The 23836-nt window shown below is 36.8% G+C and overlaps 1 protein-coding gene across 1 annotated transcript in view; it reads right to left on the minus strand.

Annotated features, from left to right (window-relative positions):
• The window catches only part of cntnap2a (contactin associated protein 2a), a gene marked incomplete at its 3' end in the record, with an annotated part of 380680 nt that overhangs the window by 1713 nt on the left and 355131 nt on the right, over positions 1-23836 (minus strand). The window contains exons 16-20 of the mRNA XM_056248806.1: positions 22517-22687; positions 8835-9053; positions 5214-5243; positions 3477-3713; positions 368-601 (exon numbers count right to left, since the gene is read on the minus strand). Coding sequence (XP_056104781.1) covers positions 368-601; positions 3477-3713; positions 5214-5243; positions 8835-9053; positions 22517-22687 — 891 coding nt within the window. The remainder of the gene's footprint in view (positions 1-367; positions 602-3476; positions 3714-5213; positions 5244-8834; positions 9054-22516; positions 22688-23836) is intronic.

Raw genomic sequence — 23836 nt, forward strand, 5'->3', positions numbered from 1 at the left:
CCCGGGATGTGTTTGCATTCACACAGAAGGCACTTTAGAAATTTTAAGGCAATTTTATGGGATCAACGCTCAGTGTGAAAGGGGCTTATGACTTTCCACAAGAGCAAAAAAATATTGAGAGTTTCATTACATCGGCCAGAATAGGGAGCAAATGTCAAAATTTGCTGTCACTCCTTCAGGCCAAGGTAAGAAAACACCAAGTATAGTGTTATAAATGTACATACATAAAAAAAACTAAAATATAAAAAACTTTTTTACGATTTCAACAACTGTGGAAACGTCCATCACAGTCTGTGAAAAGGGTCTTTGGATCAATGAGATTTTAGCCGTTCATCTCATCTTCGCAATGCCTCAAACAACGTCTTACCATTGTGATGGAGCACCACGGCCATGTAATCCTGGGTCTTTGAGCTGACATAGACCAGAAGGCTGGGAGAAGTAGAGGTGCTAAAGCTGAAGGTCAGGTCTTCACGTGTCAAGTTGGTCTCGACGGGCAGGTTGTGGATTATGCTCTTCTCATCCAGGCTGGAGGCGGCAGCCACCACTTCAGGTACCAGATTATACTTGACCAGTGTTCCCGCCTCAAAGAAACCACCAACGTCTGGAAAAGAATGAGGTGTTTCTTCAGACGATATTGACATTTAGGCAACATTCTTGTTGGCCCTAGAACAACAATTCTCATAAACAACCATATTTGAGGGTTAGTTTAAAGTTTGGATTATGGCTGAGCGAATACAATCATATATTGCAATGATACTTTTTAATTTATGTACAGTACACCGTTGCTTAAAGTAAAACTGTAATATTGTGAAATATGATTACAATTTAAAACAACTGTTTTCTTTTTGAATATATTTTAAAATGTATTCCTGTGATGGCAAAAGCTGAATTTTAGATTCACTAGATTCAGAAATTATTGTAATATGCTGATTTGGTGCTTAAGAAACATTTCTTATTATGATTAATATTGAAAATGGTTGTGCTGCTTAATATTTTTGTGGAAACCGTGGTGAATAGAGAGTTCATGAAAGTTTATAAAAAAACCCCCCTGAATTTACTTAAAACAGAAGTTTTTTGTAATGTGATAAATCCACTGGCTCCCTGTGGACTTTCGTACTGATTTCAAAATTATTTTATTTGTTTTTAAATGTCTGCATGGCCTGGCCCCCCAGTACCTGTCTGATCTGCTTGTGCCCTACACCCCCTTTCATTCGCTCCGGTCGGCTGATCAGGCACTGCTTGTCGTCCCCAAGACCAAACGCAAATCTAGAGGTGACCGTGCGTTTGCTGTGGCAGCTCCGAGACTCTGGAATGAGCTGCCTTTGCACATCAGATTGTCTGAGTCTCTTTCTGTTTTTAAATCCCGTCTTAAAACTCATTTATTTTCTTTGGCTTTTAACTTAGTTTGAGGGTTGACTTTTAGTTTTGTATTATTGTTGTATTTATTTTTATTGTTATTTATTGTTTTATTTCTTTTGTTGTGCTTCTGTTTTATGTTATTGTTTATTTCTAGACTGTGTTCAGCACTTTGGTCAACAGTGTTGTTTTTAAGGTGCTTTATAAATAAAGGTGGATTGGATTGGATTAGAAAAAGTGAAGTGAAGTGCACAAATGAGATTGTGACATAAATACATCCAGTATATCAAATATGAATTGTATTGTAAGGTGATACCTAGTTCTACAGTTAAAACTATGACTCTTTACAGGAATGCTGTTTGAGGACCAACAAAAGATGCTTAACCCGGAACACATCATACTTCCGGCAAAATCATGGCCACCATTCAATAAATGTACACTGGGAATGTGTAAGTGATGTCTGGCATGGCTATCTGCAGTAAAGGGCAAGGAAACTGACATTACCGACATGTTTTGTATTCATGAGGGGCTTCTTCAACAGCTATAAAACCAAGAGGACACTTTCCTATTACCTTTTTACTTGAGGGGGAGAACAAAGGTCCTTACATGGATCGTTTAACCCGACTGCTAGGACGTGTGTGCAAGTGTGTGTAGATTTGTCTAACACACAAGCAGAATAAACAACGCAGGATTTGTTGCATATGGGGTGGAACAGGGAGAACCATGGGAAATCAACATGGGTAATGAAGTAAATACACACAAGGGTAAAAAGAAAGTGAACGAACATGACAATGTGCACCCGCGCCGAATATCTCATGTACACAGAGGGGAGGTGGGTTTATCTGCTATTCATGGAATTCTCTCATTCAGCCGTTTTACCCCCGGGAACAAAGCGCTAAGTACAAATGAGCTTTGTACAAATGCTGTATCGGGAGCAGGAAGGAAATCAGCGCAGTGACTATAGATTGGTTTAATTATTTGCTGCGAGGCCTTTACATTGCTTCCAGGCTGGGCTGTAGGGTTCAGATACGACAGAGACAGAAGCATCATGTTTTAGTACCACTGGGGCAAAAGCCTCGACACAGCAGAAGCATGAAAAGACAGGGTAAGGATGGTACAGATAATAGGAATTACAGTTCTGTGATGTGTTCTGAGGACCAACAACTTTACAGACCCTGGAGTGGATCCTTTATCTAATGTACTACTACTGGTTTAAAGTCGCAATGAAACAGAAGTAGTGACAGATCTTTTCTTCAGTATTGTTACGTACGACCTTCTTTTATCTGTGGAACATAAAAGAAGATATACTGTATACTGCAGATCTGTTTTCTTTTAACATACAACAATATTCAAGGGTATCCAAAACAACACTTTAGCTGCGTTGAGTATCATTGTATGGAAAAAATAAAATCTTCTTTTGTGTTGAGGATGAGTTAATGATGACACAATTTTTGGGTGTTTGGGTGAACTTACTATTTAAGTCCAGAAAAAAAAACACTAAATAGCATATATATGTGAAAAGAAATGCATCACATCCATGGCTACGAATTCAAGTGAAGCAGCACAGAGAAGAGTTTTCTCTTCCTGGAGTGAAAGTGTAGTATTGAGCCACAGATGTAAGGCAGCCTGTGGGAGCAATTGCACTGATCCAGAGGCCAAGAATCTGAGAGAATTCGATATTGACTGCAATACCCTAGATAGCACAAGTAAATATGTGTAAAATGGAAATGTGAGTTAAAACCTTGCAATTACAAGGTTCATGCATATTTAAACCGAAAGGAGATTTTGAAAGCTAAGGGTAACCATCCGAGTCTCTAGCTCGTAGCGAGTCGCCATCTTTAAACGGAGGGCATGCAGTGTTTGATGGAGGTCTTGACACAGAGCATGAACTACAGAAAAGGCTTGTTCATGTCAGCGATGCTATTACTATATTCAAATGAGGGAGGCGGGGCTTAAATGCAAAGAGTGGCTCTCAGTGATTACAACCAATTTTAGTCCAGACACATTCAGTCTGTAATGTACAAGTTTGAAGTTTACAGAAGAAGTTGTTCAGTGTCATATCTCTGGTTAAGGTGTATTAACTTTAAAAGAAAAGTTATCATTGCATTATGCATACTGACCTTTCGAACAGAAAGGCCCATCATAAGCGGTGGTGGTGCAGTCACAGGAATAGCCGTTGTATTTCTCCATACACTTGCCGCCATTACGGCAATACATCCCAAAACTGGTGCAGTGACCTGAACAACCAGGCTTCACACCAGGAGTGACTTTTGCCCTCTCTTCTAAGTCGAGCGTCACCCCGTTCATCTTCAGAGAGCGGATGCATCCGAGAAATCCTCTCTGACCTCCTGCGGCACCTAGATGGGAAATCGAAACAAAAGACTAGTCAATATTCTGCTTGAAAATGCTGGTTTTAATAAAAGCATAAGTGGCTCAACAAAATGACTTAATCATTTTCATAGCAGGCTCAACAACAAGCTTGAAAACAACAGGTTAAATGAGAGACATTAAGTCTCAGCCAATAGTTCAACCCCTTTTAGCACGTTTCATTCATTATGGCATGGACCATTCAATACAATAGACCTTGGAGAAATTAGACACCATTAGAGTTCCACTTCCAGGAGAAAATAAACATTCACCAATTGCTCATTGTCGTGCCCGGACATCTTTTCACTATAGGAAACTGGCCAGTTAAACAGAAATCATACAATCATTTGCTAGATTAATACTAGATTAATGGTAAATGTCCTGGTAGGATGCATCAATTATTTACTAATGGTAAATAATAAAAGCAGACCCACAAGTACAAACCTACTACAATTTATCAAGCTGCCAATCTAGGAGAGCTTAATCAATTCCTCCAGAGAAATTATATGGATTGGAGTATCTATAGATTAGAGACATTACAGGTTGCTTAATCTTTACAGAATAAGAAAACATGTGACGTTTTCAAAGCTTTCTAAACTCAATTTAACTCAAACTTGCATTAACAGGGGAGTTTTAATTGAAACGATGACCTGGTTGCCTATTTAATACAAAACAAACTCACTGAATCCTTTGCTAATAAACCAGAGCGGAACTCTTATCATCAAATGTACAGTAAATATGCTGTACTATTATAAAATGAAAGACACAATGTCTCATGTTTCAAGGACGAACACAAGATAAACACACAAACACATTTTAATTAACATTTTTATTTATAACTCGTCGCATGATTGTTCCAACTGGATTCATGTCACTTATAGGCGTTTTCTTCTGTCCTTGTTTGTTACTGAAAAATATTTTTCACCAGCATTGTTTTAATAAACACAAGATGTGTTTTAACATTGGAAAGTACATCATGAATATATGAGTAAGGAAAGAAGCTGTTATGTCAAGCTGTTAAAACCCTTCTGAAGTTCACTGCCTCCATCTCTGATGAGCCCTGAATTGGAAATTATTTTCTAATGAAACCGTAATGAATTCGCATATTACATTTATTAGACCATCCTGCCCAGTGGAATATTTTTTTCTGCTTTTACCTTCGCGTTGTACAGGCTGTTTGTAGCCTTATATTGCAGCAAAGGTTCACCTGTACAAAATATCACAGACAGACAGACAGACAGACAGACAGACAGACAGACAGACAGACAGACAGACAGACAGACAGACAGACAGACAGACAGACAGACAGACAGACAGACAGACAGATAGATAGATAGATAGATAGATAGATAGATAGATAGATAGATAGATAGATAGATAGATAGATAGATAGATAGATAGATAGATAGATAGATAGATAGATAGATAGATAGATAGATAGATTACACTAGACTGTTTGTTTGGGGACATTTTACAAAAAAGTTACCTACTGTCCTGACAGGCCCATGATGCTGGCTTCCCTTTGGAGAACCAATACCACCCAGACATGCAAGCAATGAAAGAAAGAAAAATAATACCATAATAAAAAATGATAATGAAAAATTAAATATATATTATAAAAAAGAAAACATGCAGTTATGAGAAACTTAATGCATAATCAAGGCCAAACTTCAAAGAGAACACGAAAAGAAAATACATGGCAAAAAAATAACTTGATGATGGCAAGTAAAGAAGAATTAAAGATTCATATAAACAGTGAATACTGACATATGCATATTAAAATACCAGGAACTAGTGCAAATATGTTAGTGGCTGTTAAATCAAAGGTCTGCTTGTTATCTGAGATGAAGAGAAAGACAATAAAGAACGAGCAAGCATTTAATCCTCCATTAAATATAATAAGGCCACTATAAATGCAAAACAATTTCAAATAGACACAAGCATCCATGGGTGAAAGGAAGTAGAAGGCAATCTGCTTTATCAATAAATTATGGCATGGGACTAAATGGTGCTGAAGAAGTGAGCATGATGGAGCAATTCATAAGCAGAGGAGAGGAGGCCAGAGAGAGGCTTGACAGATCTGGACATCTCCACCCCTGCCCACTCTGCAGATATAAACCAGTTAGTTTTCCCACTGAGGGTCAGGGACTAAAGACTGAGAGCTGCTCTCCGCAAACACTCACATCAACATTTTACATTTCTACTGAAACAAATGGACAGGGATTGGACAACCTTTAACATTCATTTGTACTGCAAGGCTCATTACACCTAACCCTAGTGTGCTTGATAATGAAATTGAAATGCCAGTCCAACATTCTTACGATCCAAGCGTAGAATAAGAATGAAAATTTCATGTGCTCCATGGACATGCAAATGAGACCTAGAGAGGGTTATGGCTTGGGCTGGGCAATATATTGAATATTAATCCACGATTTGGCTGGTTCCAAAGAAATATCACATGCTCAAAGTCTAGTGTGACCTTCTCTTTAAGCTATACTTGTTTTAAGATCCAATATTCGATTACCATCTAATTGAAACTTTAGTGGCAAAGAAGTCGCTAGAGTGGCATGTAATTATGCCTAATTTATAGTTATTACTATAGTAAATACATGTAACGTGTAACAAGGACACATAAAAAATAAAGTGGTACCAATATTAGAAAATTGTAGGTGAATATTGATGATGATTATTGTTTTGCTGTACTGATATTAAATAATTAAACATTCTTTCCTTTAGGTAATTAAAAGAGTCATTTTTCAGATCACATGTCGGAGTGTGTTTATAAAACATAAAATCACTGTAAAATGATATTTTTTTGTATTTATAAGTAATACATTTTAATAAAAATTAAAATATAATTATAGTGCAAACACTAATATTATTATTAATAATAAACCTGTATAGTTCCTGTGTTGGAGAATTTTGCTTTTACAAAAAACTTTGATATCAATCAAAACTTAAGCTTAAGAATTCAAACTTTAAATACACAAGCTAAACAAGCTTTCTCAAGAGAGCCATAGGGGTGCATTATCTTCTTCTTTCTTAATGAGCGTCAAAGTCATTTGTTCAAAAGAATAAGTCAAAGCCAAAATAGCACAATGAAAGCCCAAAGCTGTTCTGTTCAAGAGATAATTGCCTCATGAATGACACAGCTTTTTCACACTTTTAAAGCAATAAAAAAACTCCTTGCTAATGTTAGCATAGAACACATGGAACCATTATTAGTCATATTCCCTGCTGTGCCTGAGACATTTTTCAGCCATATTCAGTGAAACCCATTTTCAACTTCCATTTCTTTACAGTGGACTTTTTCATACTTCGGAGGCGAATAGGTTCCCCAGGGTTCCATGTCATTAAGTGCAGGTTTTAACAGCTACACCTGCATTTAGACTGCTGACTATAAATACATTTTCACTTTCAGACACACGAGAACATAGAGCGCTATGCTCAAGAATTCAGAGAAACAGCTGATTTCTCAGCAAAAACAGCGAGACAGAGAGAGTGAGAGAGGGGGAAAAAAGAGTGAGAAAGTGAAGAGAGAGAGAAGAGAGAATAATTCAAACTCAAAAGAACAGCTAAGAATGGAAAGATTCAGGAGGAATTAAGCCATTTTTGAGTACACTCTAAAAAATATAGTTTCCAAAAGGGGGTTTTCACAGCGATGCCATAGAAGAACCATTTTTGGTTCCCCAAAGAAGATTTCAGTCAACTGTTCTTAAAAGAACAACTTTTTTTTATAGTGTGAAGAATATTTTAATAATCTAAAAGAACCTTTTTCCATTATAAAGAAGTTGCCTTTTGTGGAATGGAAAGATTATGTTAAAAGTTCTTGGAACCATTGATGCCAATACAATTTTTTTATTTTAAGTAAGGTGACCAGATGTCCTGTTTTTCCCAGAATTGTTCCTGTTTTTTCCCGTATTTCTTCTTTCCTAAATTGTCTTTGCTAGGTGATCATATAAAAGTGAGTATATCAGTCTACGGTCACGTGAGAATAGCCTAATCAAAGGTAGCCAATCTCGTCATACTATATTTTGGAGAACAAAATTACCATCCAATCACAGTTCATTATCGATTAACTTGCTGTTAGTGAAGGAAGGAAATTAGAGATCGTGGAGGAGATCAAGTCAGACGCGAAGATGTCAAAGAAGCTTGTGTACATTTATCAAGGATCTTCAAAAAAGAGTTTATCAAGTTATTATGCGCAGAAAGTTGTGATGTGGTGTCTTGCTGAATGAAAAACACCAGAAGCGCTCTCACAGACTTAAGTGAACGTAAAAGCTCGGTGAAAATCGGATATATGTGTCAGTATATTAGATCCTAACATTCAGTCTTAAAGTGACAGCAGCCTAAAATTCCTGTGTGTGTTATTAATGTTAATCAAACAACTAAAGATATCAAATAAATGTATACATGTTAAATAAACCTACTGTACCTGAAAAACTTAGTTTATTTCATTTGTAACTCTATCGTATTTGTCCAATTGTTTGTAATTTGCAATACATTTTTTATATACCAAAAATAAAATACTATATGATATATATTGTTATCATGAAATAAAATTTCTCATATCATGGGGGTTTGTCCGTCCCGTATTCCACCATGAGAAATCTGGTCACCCTAATTTTAAGAGTATATGATAATGAAGAAAGATCCTCTTTTTATCCATTTTAATCAGCAATCAGATTTTCAAGAGCCCATCAATAACATTAGTAATTACAACAAAACAGTACAGCATCCTGCCGACCTCCAACACTGTAAAAAAAAGTGCCTTAAATTTTTAAGTACAATCAACTTGAATGTTTAAATTACATTGAACTGACTTAACAAAATGTGTTGAATCTTGTATAACTTAATCTTGTATAAAAAAGTTAAAAAGCAATGCAAAAACAATATGCATCAATACTGTAATGAATTGATACATATGTTGTAATGTTGTCATAACTTATTGATCATATCATTTTTTTTTACAGTGAACGATATCACTGTAAGTATGAACAGGCTAGGGCTTCATACTCTTGGGTGGGCGTATGGAAAAGTGTGTTTGTCTGAAGTCCTCACCCACATGAATCCATATATACTCTATATGTGGACGTGCACGCGGCCCTTACCCACATAAAGCTGGCTGTAGAGCTCCAGGCGTGTGTGTCCCTGTGTAGGTGCAGCTCTGAACTCCTTGTATTTCTGGTCTAGTTGAAGAATGGCCTCTTTAGTGTTCCTCTCTGCGCTGACCCGATGCCACTGGTCGTCATTCAGCGGGGCAGGAGATTGCACGTTCAGTTCCACCGGCCCGTTTCCTACATCGAACGAAAACGACACCACCATTGGGGCTATAGAGAAAAACAAACAGACAGAGAGACCATTTAAACTATTATAATACTGAGCATATTAGAATGATTTCTGAAGGATCATTTGACACTGAAGACTGGAGTAATGATGCTGAAATGGAGATGCTCACGATTAACTAATTGCTTATTAGTATGCATATTAATATTGGCGGTTTATTAATACATATGAAGCACATATTAATGCCTTATTCTGCATGACCATATTCCACATCCCTTAATCCCTCCCAATACCTAAACTTAACAACTACCTTACTCACTATTAATAAACAGTAATTACAGGTTTATTAATGCAAAAGTCATAGTAAATAGTTAGTAGTGAGAACTGGAACCTAAACTAAAGTGTTACCATTAATATTACTCAGTACTTATTTAAGTACAAAGTAATGAAACCTTAAAATAAAGTGTAACCAATAATATTATATGAAAAATAAGAAAAATGTATATAAAAATGTATGTGGGCAGATGCATAATGCATAATGCTCATTTATTTATGTTTTTCAAAAGAAAAGAAAAGTATTTTGAAACTGTAATTGGTGTTGTACTTTTTAAGAGTTATTCTCCTGACATTTTAATTTAAACATTTAAATATTTGAATCCACTTACTGCAATAATACCTGACTGCATAATCACTTGAAATGTCAACAGCAGGTAGTTCTGCAGGCTCAATTAATGTCCATATATTATTGTTTTGCTCAATAATTATTTAGCAGAACAACAATCCAATGACTTAAAATGCAGAATTACCAAACTCATCGGACTGCTTCACTCAGGTACGTCATTAAAATTCCTCTAAGCTGAATTGGAGATTGTTTGTTCACTGTGCTAAATTCATTTTAGGCCACAACTGCTTTTAATGAGTCAGTGTTGCATATTCTCCTACATAAACAGTGAAGAGTGACAGCTGTACTCCTGCAGGAGGAGATGTGTTTGAGCCATGACTGCTGTGGTACAGTCTGTCATGTTTGGCCCCAGAGGGCCAGGCCTCTTTGGGTTTAACCCTTGATAAATTTGGAAACATCCACCTAACACCCGAGACAAGTCATAGCAACAGTGTCATCGTTCACCCTAAATCCAATGCTACTCTCAGACATGAACGATAGTATGAATGTGTTTAATGACTGCATGCATAGTATATCTGATAAGAAGACAGTGCCTCAAAATTATTCATGATACCTAAAACAAGTGCTTTAACTGCTCAGACAGCTATAGTTGGTGTCATGCTTCAAGACACCTTTGAAATGCGTATGTACAACAAGCATTTATTATTATGGAGTTTCTAGACTTATGGAGGGGTTGACTGCATGAAGTTAGAATCACAAACACCATCCATCCTTATTGACAGTCTTTTAACCAATCAAATCACTTATATTTGTGAATCAACATCAAGGGATAATAGTATCAACATTTCTTAAAAATACAAAACTGCAGTAATATATATATATTTTTTCAATGCAGAATACACATGTACACAGCTCATTTACATATGCATTAAAATAGCTACAGATACACTACTCTAAACTTTGGGGCCAGTAATTTTTTATTACTTTTATTCAGCACTAATGCATTAAATTGATCAAAAGTGACAATAAAGACTTTAACACTGTTAAAAATTACATATAAATACTGTTCTTTTGAACTTTCTATTCATCAAAGAATCCTGAAAAAGACAGGTTCCACAAAAATGGTAAGCAGCACAACTGTTTTCGACATTGATAATTAGAAATGATTCTCGAGCAGCAAATCAGCATATTAAAATGATTTCTGAAGGATCATGTGACACTGAAGACTGAAGTAATGATGCTGAATACAGCTTTGCTGTCACAGTAATAAATTGCATTTAAAAAATTTGTAATAATATTTCACAATATAACTGTTTTACTGTATTTTTGAACAAATAAATGCAGCCTTGGTGAGCATATGCGACTTGCATTTTCTTATTGGTTTGGGCACTTTCACAAGGCAACATTTCAAAACAGAACAAAATGTGTTAATAAAAGTCTAGTTTAGCTCAGTTTAGCGACATTTTTAAGATTGCAAAATGAAAATGAGGGCTATCATGACTATAGCACCATGGGGATTAATATCAATTTACAATTAACAACATGACACACACACAATAATATATACACTGTACAAAGCCCAAAAAAACCCCCCAAAGCCTGCCTTATTCACACTGAAGTGAAATTATTTAAAAGGACAAACCTGGCTTCTAGTCAAATATGTCTCTAAATGTATTGGTCCGACCGGCTCCGTTCAGCAGGGGTTACTGTGGCTGCACAGACGCTGAAGGCAAGAACTAAATTGGATCTGCTTTGTGTCGGCAGCACAGTTAGCCTGCAGTGATAGCCGGCCACTGCTATTGTCACCATCTAGGAAGCTAAGAGTAGTGCTGCTGTGATATGATACCAAGTGTGCCAGCTGAGGGACACAGTACTGTCCAAACACAAAAACTTATTTCTGCCATTACATATTTTTTTCTACAAATATCTGCTATTGTGAGCTGCCTGCAGTCAGTTTTATTTATGCCAAAGAAACCAATGTAATGTTCAGCGTGGAATCTCTCGGAGGTCTGTTTTCTGGTTTCCTCGTGGCTGGAGTGACAGGTGTTCTCAGTAGGGGGTGCTGTTTTACTGTTCTACGATCTGATGCAGATTGTGCAGGAATTGGGGATCCACAGAGCCACCTGTTCATCTCAGATTCTGAACTAGAGGAAGGAAACTTAACTAACTTAACTTCTGTGTGTGAGCAAAGGCCGAGTGCCATAAAGTTGGTCTGAGCAGTTGTGGCCCATTTTAGCTCAGTTATGAGCACACATGCTAACACAAATAAACATACATTATATATTCAAGCTTACAAAACAAAACACTGGACATACATTAGACCCAGACCCAAATGTAATCATTATTATCCTCATTAATAATAATAATAATAATAATAATAGTAATAATGACGATAATAATTAAAAGTGCTATATATATATATATATACACACATTACCAAACATGTGCGAAATAATCAGCAAAATCCCATCATTAATTCAGTTAAATATAAATAAGAAAGCTTAGGAGATCATACTGTAAGAAACAAATCCAGAGAAAGGGTACTGGTAATGTTCTGCCAAAACATTATCCGTTACACATCTTGTTTAAACCTAAATCACAATGCAGTGCAACATTCCAAATACGAGTAAAACAAGTGAAAAAAATCAATGCAGAAAATGATTACACATACACAATGCAACATTTGGTGATTCAGCCCTCAGAATACAAATATTCAGGTCCACAGTGACCACAGTAGATGCTACACACCTCAGCAGAAATGTTTTCTAAAAGAACAAACTACTGACAACAAGGGAGACTTAATAAACGAAACAATTCCCTATTCGAGAGCATTTCGAGAGATGGCAAAAGAAAGAGAGAGCGAGAGAGGGAAGAAGAGGGCAGGTGTGTAGTTTGGACTAGGGCTGCTCCACCATTCTCAGCCCTCTGATCCCTGTAATTGGATTTCCTGCATTTGGCCAGCCAGCAACGAGCATCAAGAGTGTGCCACTGTTCTTGGGGAGCGTTTCGCTTGAGTGTGTGCTTGTTTATGTGTGTGGACCGCTCCGCTGTCCACAACTGAGGGCATTCTGTGGACTGGTGCTCTTGCATTCACAAGGAAAACTAAACAAAATCAACAAGCCAAACAGCATGACAGTGAAAAAGTGGGTTTGTGTTTATATGGGTGTATTATATATTGGCACCCGCCAAACTGGCTGAGAGTAGATCTACCTAACCAACAGAGCAGTTATGGCCCGATGCATTTCCAGAGACCACATAAATGACTTTTATACAGATGGTGAATGCTAATTTACAATGGTATATGGTATCTGCATTGTCAAAGGAAATGATAATGCACTAAATCAGAATTTTTTTTAAAGTCCCCCTGTGGTGAAAATCAAGCTTTTAATGTTGTTTATATGTCACATTATATGTGATGTTTTTAATATGCTTTAAGACAAACCAGGTGCAGATTCATGTCAACACCATTGCCAAGTATTGTCTCTTTAAAACTGCAGTGAAAAAAAGACTGTTTGAAATTGCTGGTGTTTCTGACATCACAAACGGCGACGTCAGGCTTTAGCATATCATATGTGTGAGTGAGTGGAGGCGGGGTTAATTTTCATATTTATGTATCCGCGTATACTAAATGAAGCAAGGGTGTAGAGTTACATTCAAGCTATTTTAAAGCATGAGGAATTTCTCTCCCCAGGAAAAAACCTTTAAATATGTCATTTTGGTGATCAAAGATGAGTTTTAAAGGGATAGTTTACCCAAAAATGAAAATTCTGTCAGTAATTACTCACCCTCATGTTGTTCCAACCCCGTAAGACCTTCGTTCATCTTCGGAACACGAATTAAGATATTTTTGATGAAATCTGAGAGCTGGATCACTCCTCCATACTAGTCCATAGGCTTCTTCAGGGATTGAACTTGCCGGCCTTGAAAAGTTATGAAAGACATCGTTAAAATAGTCCAAGTGACTACAGTGGCTCAATCTTAAGTTTATCAAGCGATGAGAATACTTTTTGTGCGCAAAAAAAACAAAAATAACGACTTTATTTCAACTATTCATTTCCTTCTCTTTGGGCCTCTAGTCAGTTAACGTAGTGTGATTCCATAGAGCTACGTCACACGTAGGCTCACTATTGGCCGACGCTGGTCATGTGCGTGATGCGTGTGACGTACAACAACAGAAGCTTACGCTATTACACTAGTGAACTGACTCGAGGCCCACAGAGAAGGAAATGAATAGTTGAAATAAAGTCGTTATTTTTGTGTTTTTTTTGCGCACAAAAAGTATTCTCATCGCTTGATAAACTTAAGATTGAGCCACTGTAGTCACTTGGACTATTTTAACGATGTCTTTTATAACTTTTCGAGGCCGGCAAGTTCAATCCCTGAAGAAGCCTATGGACTAGTATGGAGGAGTGATCCAGCTCTCAGATTTCATCAAAAATATCTTAATTCGTGTTCCGAAGATGAACGAAGGTCTTACGGGGTTGGAACAACATGAGGGTGAGTAAATACTGACAGAATTTTCGTTTTTGGGTGAACTAACCCTTTAAGGAATACAATTATTGACTACAGGGGGACTTTAAACCAAGCTAAGTACAGCCAAAGAACATTTAAAAGAATAGCTCTCCCAAAAATGAATGTTTTAACTGTTTTTGTATATTTTCGTTGTTGTAAATAAAACAAACACTTTATAATTAAGTGTCTTTAACTACTATGCACTAAAATTTTAAAAAATTTGATAGAATGCACTTAGTGTACACACGTTTTTGCATTGTACTTATATTTAAAAAAACACATGCATGTAATTACAGCTGTAACTAACCTCTATAATTGCTCTATTGAACCTTCCCTAACCCCTTAATCCACCCATAAACCTACCCATACCACCACACCTGTCCCTAAACTTACCAGCATCCCGCTTCAATAGCAGCAAGTGTTTTGCAATACAACATGAACACAATAAATACATTGTCCATAACAATTATTATTTGTTGATGCATAGTTAAAGACACATCATATAAAGTGTGACCGAACTAAGTGGCCTTTGTTTTACAAGATCTTTTTACTTCCAATTTGAATGTTTAATTCAACGTTTTACTTGACAATTCTATGTAATTATTCTGAATGACATTTTTTCTACACTAAATGCTTTTCAGTGTACAATGAAAGTCAGTTGGGTCCACTGGAACAACTTTGGAACTCACTAAATTTCATTATCAGGACAAAAAACACTGGAACTTTTTTCAAAATATCTTCTATAGAAAGAAAGTCCTACAGTTTTTGAAATACATGAGAGTACATTTCATTTTTAGGTGAAAGGCAGTCGTATGCCTTTTACTTTTCTTTCTATTGCTTGTTTTCCAATGTAATGGAAAAGGATATTTCAGGGGTCTAGACCCCATCAATCGCTGATGCTTTTCTCATGCATTTGTCAACACATTTTGCGAGAGCTCTCGACTCTCACACAAGCCGTCAGGTGTTCTGCAGAGTCACATTGCCATTTCTCCCTCGGGCCCCCAGAGAGCCTCCACTTCATTAAAGATGCATCAAAGAGAGACTAAGGATCTTCTCAGCATCTGAGCCCACAGAGGATCCAAGCCATTTCCACATTCAGCCAAAAACCCATGCAGAGAGCTTTGCTCTAGACTAAAAAATAATAATGATACTTTTGGGAAGATCTGACAAGCCCAACAGCTATTTCCATGTCCAAAAAGTGTGATGTGTAGAAATGCAGTGGAGGCTGCCATAAGCACTGGAGAAAAAGAGGCAGTCTCAGAAAAGGCTCCCACTTGCTGTGCAATTTTTGGGTTGGACCGACTGAGATTTTACCATTCCAGTGTGCTAATCCCAAAATATATTGCCTTTTAAAGAAAGAAACAGCACAATGGATTTAAATTTGACGATAAAAATGTAGGAAACCACTGTAATTAAAAATCAGTTTTCTTTGAAAACACTTCAAACACAAGAGGAAGCAGTTAGACTGCATATATACTGTTTGAGTGAATCTAACTGAAAACCTTGAAAGTATAAAACATGATTTGGTGAAGCTTAATAAATCATTTTAGTGGGGTAAAAGAGAAAGTTATAAGCTCAGTTATGCCTTGAAATCAGGCATGCATATTCAATGATGGCTGATGTCAAGATTTCCTCAGCAGAGATGAGAGGGAGTGGCAGAGAGCGTTTGAGATGAAACAGAGTTGAAGCAGCAGATGTGAGCGTCCACCCATCATTCAATCATCCATCGAGAGGCTCTCTTTTCACTGGGCTAGTGCCAGAGTTACAGTAGGGAGATAGTACTAGATAATGGCAACAGAGGGCAGCAGCAGAAAGACCGAAAGAGAGAGATATTAGAGATTCAACCAATCGTGAATTTAAGGATTTTGGTTTAGAGTTCATTGGCAGTCAGCACTACATAGATTACATTTTGTTTTTTTGAGGGTGTGCATGCAAAAAAGCTTCATAATATTCCAAATGAAATGTACTTTTTACAAAGAAACTAATATTTTTATTCACCAAGGAGGCAGGTAATGTTTTTTATAAACACTTTTTGCTATACTGGTTGAAACTCTCCTCACATCCTGATAGCAATCAATATTAGAATACATATATCTTCTGTGAAAGTCTCAGGACCAAAAAATCCAATCAGTAAAAAGTATTCTCGTCGCTTCATTACATTACATTTGAACCAATGTAGTCATATTTTAACAATGTCTTTCCTATACCTTTCTGGACCTTGAACATTGCAATTACATTTCGCCTATGGCTGGTTCAGAAAGCTCTCAGATTTTATTAAAAACATCTTATTTTGTGTTCCGAAGATGAACGAAGGTCTTACGGGCTTGGAACGTCATGAGGGTGAGTAATTAATGACAGAATTTTCATTTTTGGGTGAACTAACCCTTTAAGGTAATTTAACACCGTCTCTCGTGATGCTTTGCAGACTGTTCTGGCTGTGTGTGTTCATGTGTTTTGGAGGAGGTGCGGCTATAAAGAGCGCTCTGAAGGGAGGGTGGGATCTAATGTGTTTAAAGCTAGCTTGTTATTGCTAGACTCTCCGAAATTGCCTACCCTACCTTTAAATGTAACAAAATTTCAGTAATTAATAATGATACAAAAGATTTCTATTTAATTTTTTCATTAAAGAATTCATTAAAGAATCCTGATTTTTTTTTAATCAACATTGATAACAATAAATCTTTCCTGAGCACCAAATTAGCATACGGTATTAGAATGATTTCTGAAATATTATGTGACAGATTAATGAAGACTGTGAACTGAAGATATTAAAATGTAACCATATTTTAAAATATTACTTTTTACAGTATTTTTGATCAAATAAATGCAGCATTGGTGAGCATAAGAGACTTCTTTCAAAAACATAAAAAAAATCTTACCCTAAAACTTTTGAACGGGAGTGTATATTTTTACCACAATTAAAATAACTGCTTAGATCTATAATAAATTTTTTTAATGGCTTTTAATTTATTTAACAGTTAACACACTGTTACTGTACGTAACTTGACATTAAAACTACGTCATTCTTTCTGTTCATGATCATCAGAACCATTTCAAGGGCACCAGCATGTGTGTTTAACACACAATAACAGCTACATTCACACTGCAAGAAAACAGGTTTCATTAAATAATTCATCATATAATAATGCATAATTGCATAATTTGAGATTAATCACAACAATATTGGAGATACAATTATAGAAATATTCAATTTAAAGCTGTAAATAATGCAGAAAATGTTCAGTTAAAAAAAAAAAGCCTTTTAATTTAGCATGCTGCCCCAAGTCAGAATGCAGAGAGCAGCCAATCTAGATGTATGACTGAAATCAAACTCCCACTCGACAGTAACCCAACACGCTGCCCTCCACTCATTTCATGCTTCGAGTGGATTTCACTGGGCCTCAGTTTTGAGCCGTAACTGAAGAAAACCAGGCAGGCCAAAATAAGGAAGTAGGATTAGGAGTCAGGGCATAAATCGATGAGACATAATGGAAGGCTAGAAAAAAGGCGGAGAGCTTCAATTTCACAATCTGCTCCTCTGCCTACACACACACACAAGGGCACACACAACTGGCCCGAATACACTCTTAATCTCACACACAGGCCTGCAGCCAGGCCTGATTACTCTTCTTTTCAGAAAGGATTCATGCAGAAGGTGAATATCCAGCTTTAGAGAAAAGCTCTGGAGTGTTTACGCTGGGTGCCGCTGTAGATGACCCACCAGTGCGGTCGACAAGCTTAGACACAGAGGCTTAGACTCAGACACTGATACACACACAACAGCACACATGCACTCTTGAACCTCACTGTACGCTCTCAGGGGCGCACCAATCATTGCAACTTTCGAAGTTCGACCGCTCTCAACTTTTTGGAAGATAATCATTGTATTCTAACAGCTTTGTTTTGCTTGGCCGCGGTGCAAAGATGGAAAACTGTAGCCATATGTAAAACAATGGCATTACGACAGTGGCAGTCAATGAACAGGCCAAAGGTAAGTGCTAATCCTAATTGTTTTGCAAAGTAAACGTGCTAGATTGACGTCTTTGACCATCATGCTTAGTTTAGATGTTCTTTAATGCAAGAACTCATGCCCTAATAATATAGCTAGAACCCACGTGGCTTCAATTATTTAGAACTACTGGGTGAATGTTACGTCACCTAATTAATATTCATGAGACAGGTCGATGAGGTTTTTAAAGCATCTTCCCCAACTTTTCATATAACTTCAGCTCTCTCTTTTTTACTCTAACATTCAGAAAAATGGTAAAGCGTCTCATTTCTGTGACACTAGTGGTACTAAATGGTATTGCAGTCTCATTTTTAAAGGGTCTGTGATATCAATATCAATATTGACTGAGTCACAACCAATGTTGTGACTCTAGGGTGGGATTAATTGTTTGGTCAGTAACTGTACACCGCCGCTTCTCTCAGCTGCAAGGACCGCCAAATCCATAGACGTTGCGTTTTGGGCGTTTTGAGCGTCCAGAGCGTCAACCAGAAAGTTAAAAGTAGCTCAACTTTATGGTAATGAGCTATGACACAGTTCAGCGGCAAGCAGCGGCAAATGCCAGCAACCAATCGGAATATAGACGTCCTTCGCGCTGGCTGATTCCGGAGAATCATACGATGTAAACTATCGTTCCTACCAAAACATTAGTTCTGAGAACATTAGTTTTCTCCGCAAATACAATACAGCAGCACCAAACACAACAACTTTGCGATGATCCATAATGATCCAGTGATACACATTTGAGGATAAGCGCAACTTTTATTGGTAATATTTACAAACGCTAGTTTTAAGCGGTAATGCAATTCATTTGCTCATGGTAACACCGATTTGACCAATTGCACTAGATGCAAATAATAATAATAATAATAATAATAATAGCTAATTATTCTTTTTTTTTCCGACCAAATGTGACCAAAACGCGTATAAAAATGCTGTCATTATAAAAGGTTTCTAGTGTCAATGTATTGCTTGTTTTTTTCTGTTTACATTTCATGTTGTGACCCTTCTCTTCACCCATGACCGAACATAGAATGCTACTACGTCAGAGCGGCCAAAGCGTCAACAAGCTTCCCTGTACTTTTTGACAAGCGTCCTTGACAGGATGGCCAGAGCTTCTTTGCAGCTCAAGTCGGCGGCGGTGTGTACGTACAGTAAGATGTATTATTTTATAGAAATTAATATAAAGAAATACAATTATTCAGCATGGATGCATTAAATGGTGTGACAAAAGTGACAATGAAGATATTTACAATGTTGCACCATTTTTTGTTTCAAATAAAAGCTGTTATTTTGAGCTGTCTATTCATCAGAGATTCTTTAAAAAACATGGGTCCATAAAAACATTAAGAGGGACAACTTTTTGTGACACTGAAGACTGAAATAATGGCTGCTAAAATACTGTTTTTCCATCACAGTAATACATGACACTTAAAAATGTAACAATATTTACTGTATTTTTTATCAAATAAATGCAGCCTGAAAGACTTATTTTAAAAACATTAAAATAATATATAATTTCCTTAAAATATACACACACAATTAAGACAATTTTTTTTAACATACAGTATTATCAAGCTATAAAATTAATGTATGTAGCATAGCACAGATAATTTGGTCTCAGAAGAATTTAACGAGAAATGTTCATATTTAAATCGCATTAAAAAATGAGCAGACTACACAGGTTGTGAGAAGTAGGAGACTTGAGCAAAAGTCTCTATTTAATTGAAGAAATTCTGGAAGAAATACTTAAAAATTCATGTGAGCTTATTTTTAGTTTTTCAGTTCCCCTTTCACTTATACACTGACCCTCCAGCTGAGTAAAGCTTCTGATTGAGAGCTGTATATGGAAAATCAGCCCATCTGTCATGTCGAGACCCTCAGTGATCTCTGGTGCCAATAACCTTCTGCTCTCTGGAGAGCCGTGCCACTGCTGGGGCAAAACAAGCTTGCCTTCCTATTTCCTCCAAATTCTGATCATGCCAGGCTCATTCAGGGCCACTTTGTATGCATCCGTGCCTAGCTAGCAGCCCAAACACTCAGAAAAGGAAGTGCTGTCTTCTCCACGGACAAGTCTGCATACTTTTACATGTGCTGTATGCATAATGCCCAGTTGGCCATCTTTCCCTGCACTCCTTCATCAAGTGATTGATGTTTTGCTGTCACCATCCTCTGAGAAAGCACTAAGCGAGTTGCTGTTCTCTCTGCTCTGTCTCACCTGAAGCATTTTTCCCCTATTTTTATTTAAAAAAGGAGGGAAGAGAACAAGATTTGCTTCTCCTCACAGTCCAAAGGAAAGGTAAAGCAGTAGGGTGTAAAAATAATGGGTTATGTATGGATTCAGGAATGTGTGTAAATGAGCGAGCAGGGAAGGTGATGTCCTCTGCTTCACCATAACCCTCGCTTTCCCTCGTGCCACAGAGATGAGGACAGGGAGACTGCAGGAGGTGTGAATTTGACAAATGGAGCCACTAAGCAGCTTCCCTCCGTGTGTGTCTCCAGAGCCCTTGAGAGGTACACCACTGCCTGGGGAGACGGCTGGAGAACACACTCCTAGCTCAGGATTGTGTGCATGTGAGAGTGTAAGAACTGAGGGAAGGATTTCCTGCTTCTCAGAGCACAATATTCATAATGGAACTCATCACATAACTTTAACCAGTGGCATGCAAATAGAAAACATTTATCTAAGAAGCACTACACTATCACCAGGCAACCAACACTATAATACTTTTGTATATTTATATTATTATTATTTTATCAAGTAATCAAGTATAATATAACATAATAAATTATAATATAATAAAAAGAAAAGAACACAACAATTGAATAACAAATTGAGTAAAATTAATAAAATAAAAAGTTATATTATATACTATTTTACTAATACATTAATACCTGGATATTTCACAGTCTCTATTCAAGTTTTTAATATATAATATAACATAATATAACATAATATATAACAAGATACAACAAAACAGAATAATAGAATAAGAAGCAAATGGAGTAAAATAAACATAATTTATTATTATATTATAAAATATAAATAAATAAATAATAAAATAAATAAATATTTTAAAAAAACCTACAATAATAAAAAAAAAGAATAAAAAGATTTTGTGTAGCTCTTATTTATTAATACTAACTGTTATATTGGCTGATAGTCACTGATTGGATACTAAAATGTGCTCACATATTATAGTTTCAAATAGTTTCCACTTGATTCAAGTGAGACAAAAAGTAGTGAGTTGTTAATGGTGTAATCAGTCCATCCATTTTCACCAGGTTGATTCATTTAGGCCAATTTGCAGACCGCCCATGAACACAATAGGCATGTATTAGGAAGCTGAGAGGGCAATCAGCCAATCAGAGCAACAAGAAGACAATGTCACTGCGATTATCTGATGAACATGATATGTCAATAGGATTCATCCGTGTAAAATAAAGTATTAACATTTTATATATATATATATACAATTTACTGTAGGTCAAATAAGCTACATTTGGAATTTAATGTATGTTTGTGAATGAATATCTGGAAATCTTCATCTATATATGTAAATAGTAAATCAGTCCTATTCTCTTTTTTGACCTTCAGTCTTGGTAAGACTGGAACAATTGACTGGTGAGAAACAGGAGACAAAGCACATAACAGCATTTAAAGATTTAGGCTACACAGACATTTAGGTAATACATAACAGAGCAAAAAATCGTTTGACAACAATAAACCACTTCAGGAAACATGAAATACTGTATGCAACACAAGATTTATCCGCAATGGTGCATTTTTGCGTTCTGGATTGCCCATTGTGCAGTAAACAGTGTGAAGAGGAAGCCAGCTCGGCTCATAGGTTGAAAACTCAATCTGCGTGAAAGAGATTCGCCTCTTTTGCTGCCTTTTTTTAACCCAGCTAACAATTCAAATCCTTAGTTATGCTGCTTCATTATAATCTAGCCATTTTTGAGGAAAAAAGGCTGTGAAATGTCAGTAAATAGACATTTATAAGCAATTACAAAGTCTGTTTTATTTCAGCTGTTTTCTTCTTAAGCCTCCATTTAGAGAACAATCAGCAGAACATTTGAGGCGAATGTATGTATAGTAATCAGTGCTGCAAATAGACTTAAACACAATAGCCAGACACTGAAGTCCACCAGCAGATATAATAAAAGAGGACAGGCTTCATGCACTGATCCTGGTGGTACAGGAAGTGCCTGCTCAGCACTTCCTCTTTTCAAACTTTTCACTTCACAGATGTGTGTGTGTGTGTGCATAACCATGGGATTTAGACGAGCAGCAGGACAGACAGACACAGAGAAAGGGATACAAAAAGAGGGAGAAACAAAGACAACATGAACCAGGCTCCTACATTTTAACTCCAGACGGATGAAATCCGTGTTTCCAAGGTTTTCCAGAAAGACGCCATAGGGAGCAGAGGTCTTGAAGTAAAAGGAGATGTCAGCACTTGTTTCTCCTTGAAAAGTGGAGAAATGCAGGTACGAAGATGGCGTGTTGAAGGATGCCGCGTTCCAGTAGCTTCCTATAAAAAAGACCAGAGAACAGGCTGAAGGTAAGTTTCAACAGTTCTGCTTCTGAAGTTTACAGTCAAGGTCCTTTTTATCCAATATCTCAACCTGAACCACATTAAACCACCATGAAATTCACAAAAGCTTTAGCTGACACAAAATGAATTATTGTATCCTGTGATTCTGTATTCTACACAGTGGCCAGTCTTCAGAGGTCTCGTGTACTCGTAAAACCATTCGAAAAATGACCCGTATCATCAAAAAACACTTAGGAGGAAACCACCAAACAACAGAAAAACAACAATTCAATCATACAAGTCAACTCTTGTCAAAATTCTGAGTGGAAGTACAGATTTTAGGGCTTTAGCTTGTTCCTGCCATTACCGCGTTGAGTGCTGTGTATGTAACCGCATTTGTATACGTCTGTAGGGGAATAGAGAGTGTACGATGCCCAAGAGACATTTCAAAGCCAGCTTGCCAACATTTCCCCTTTCCGATAGCTCTCGTGGATTGACCCCCACCCATCGTGTAATAGAGGCTCACCGAATCCTCACTTATCTGAGTGGAAGAGACAAAAATAAAGTGTCATTTCACTCAAAGATGATGAGTAGTGCATTTTTCAGGTAAGGGGGGTATTTTAGGTGATAGCTGAGCTGAGGGATAAAGTAAGAGATGACTCAAAAATCAAACACAAGGTATAAGCTTATGTTTAGCTGGAATATCTCCAGAGCTTTGCAGTGGACAGTTATTGTACATTCTGTGGCTGGTATTAGCGTGTGGGTGCATGTGTGGGAGATAACATGCCAGCTCATTCTGTTGAAATATCTCCTTGTGCAATTAAAAAATAGGCTAACATTTGCTACACTACATTCAGGAGTTTACTGTTGACAAATATGCTGTTTTGGCATGCTCTAATAAATTGCATTCACCTGCGATCCATCTGAAAAAAAAAAATCTGAAATTCTAAAAAGACAAATAATCAATTAAAGAAAAATAAATACATAAAATCAATCAGATCCAAACTAGCCTGGAAATTCATGCTGACTTGAGCTGCTATTTTCAGCAGGGACTGTTTATAGGCACTTCCTTCCCATATTCAACACTGTCATAATAAATGAGCTATTGACTAATGACTGAAATATTCTATATTACTAAAATATTTT

This window comes from Rhinichthys klamathensis, unplaced genomic scaffold, assembly GCF_029890125.1.
Source record: "Rhinichthys klamathensis goyatoka isolate OS25496 unplaced genomic scaffold, OSU_Roscu_1.1 h1tg000059l_1, whole genome shotgun sequence".
Lineage (NCBI taxonomy): Eukaryota > Metazoa > Chordata > Actinopteri > Cypriniformes > Leuciscidae > Rhinichthys > Rhinichthys klamathensis.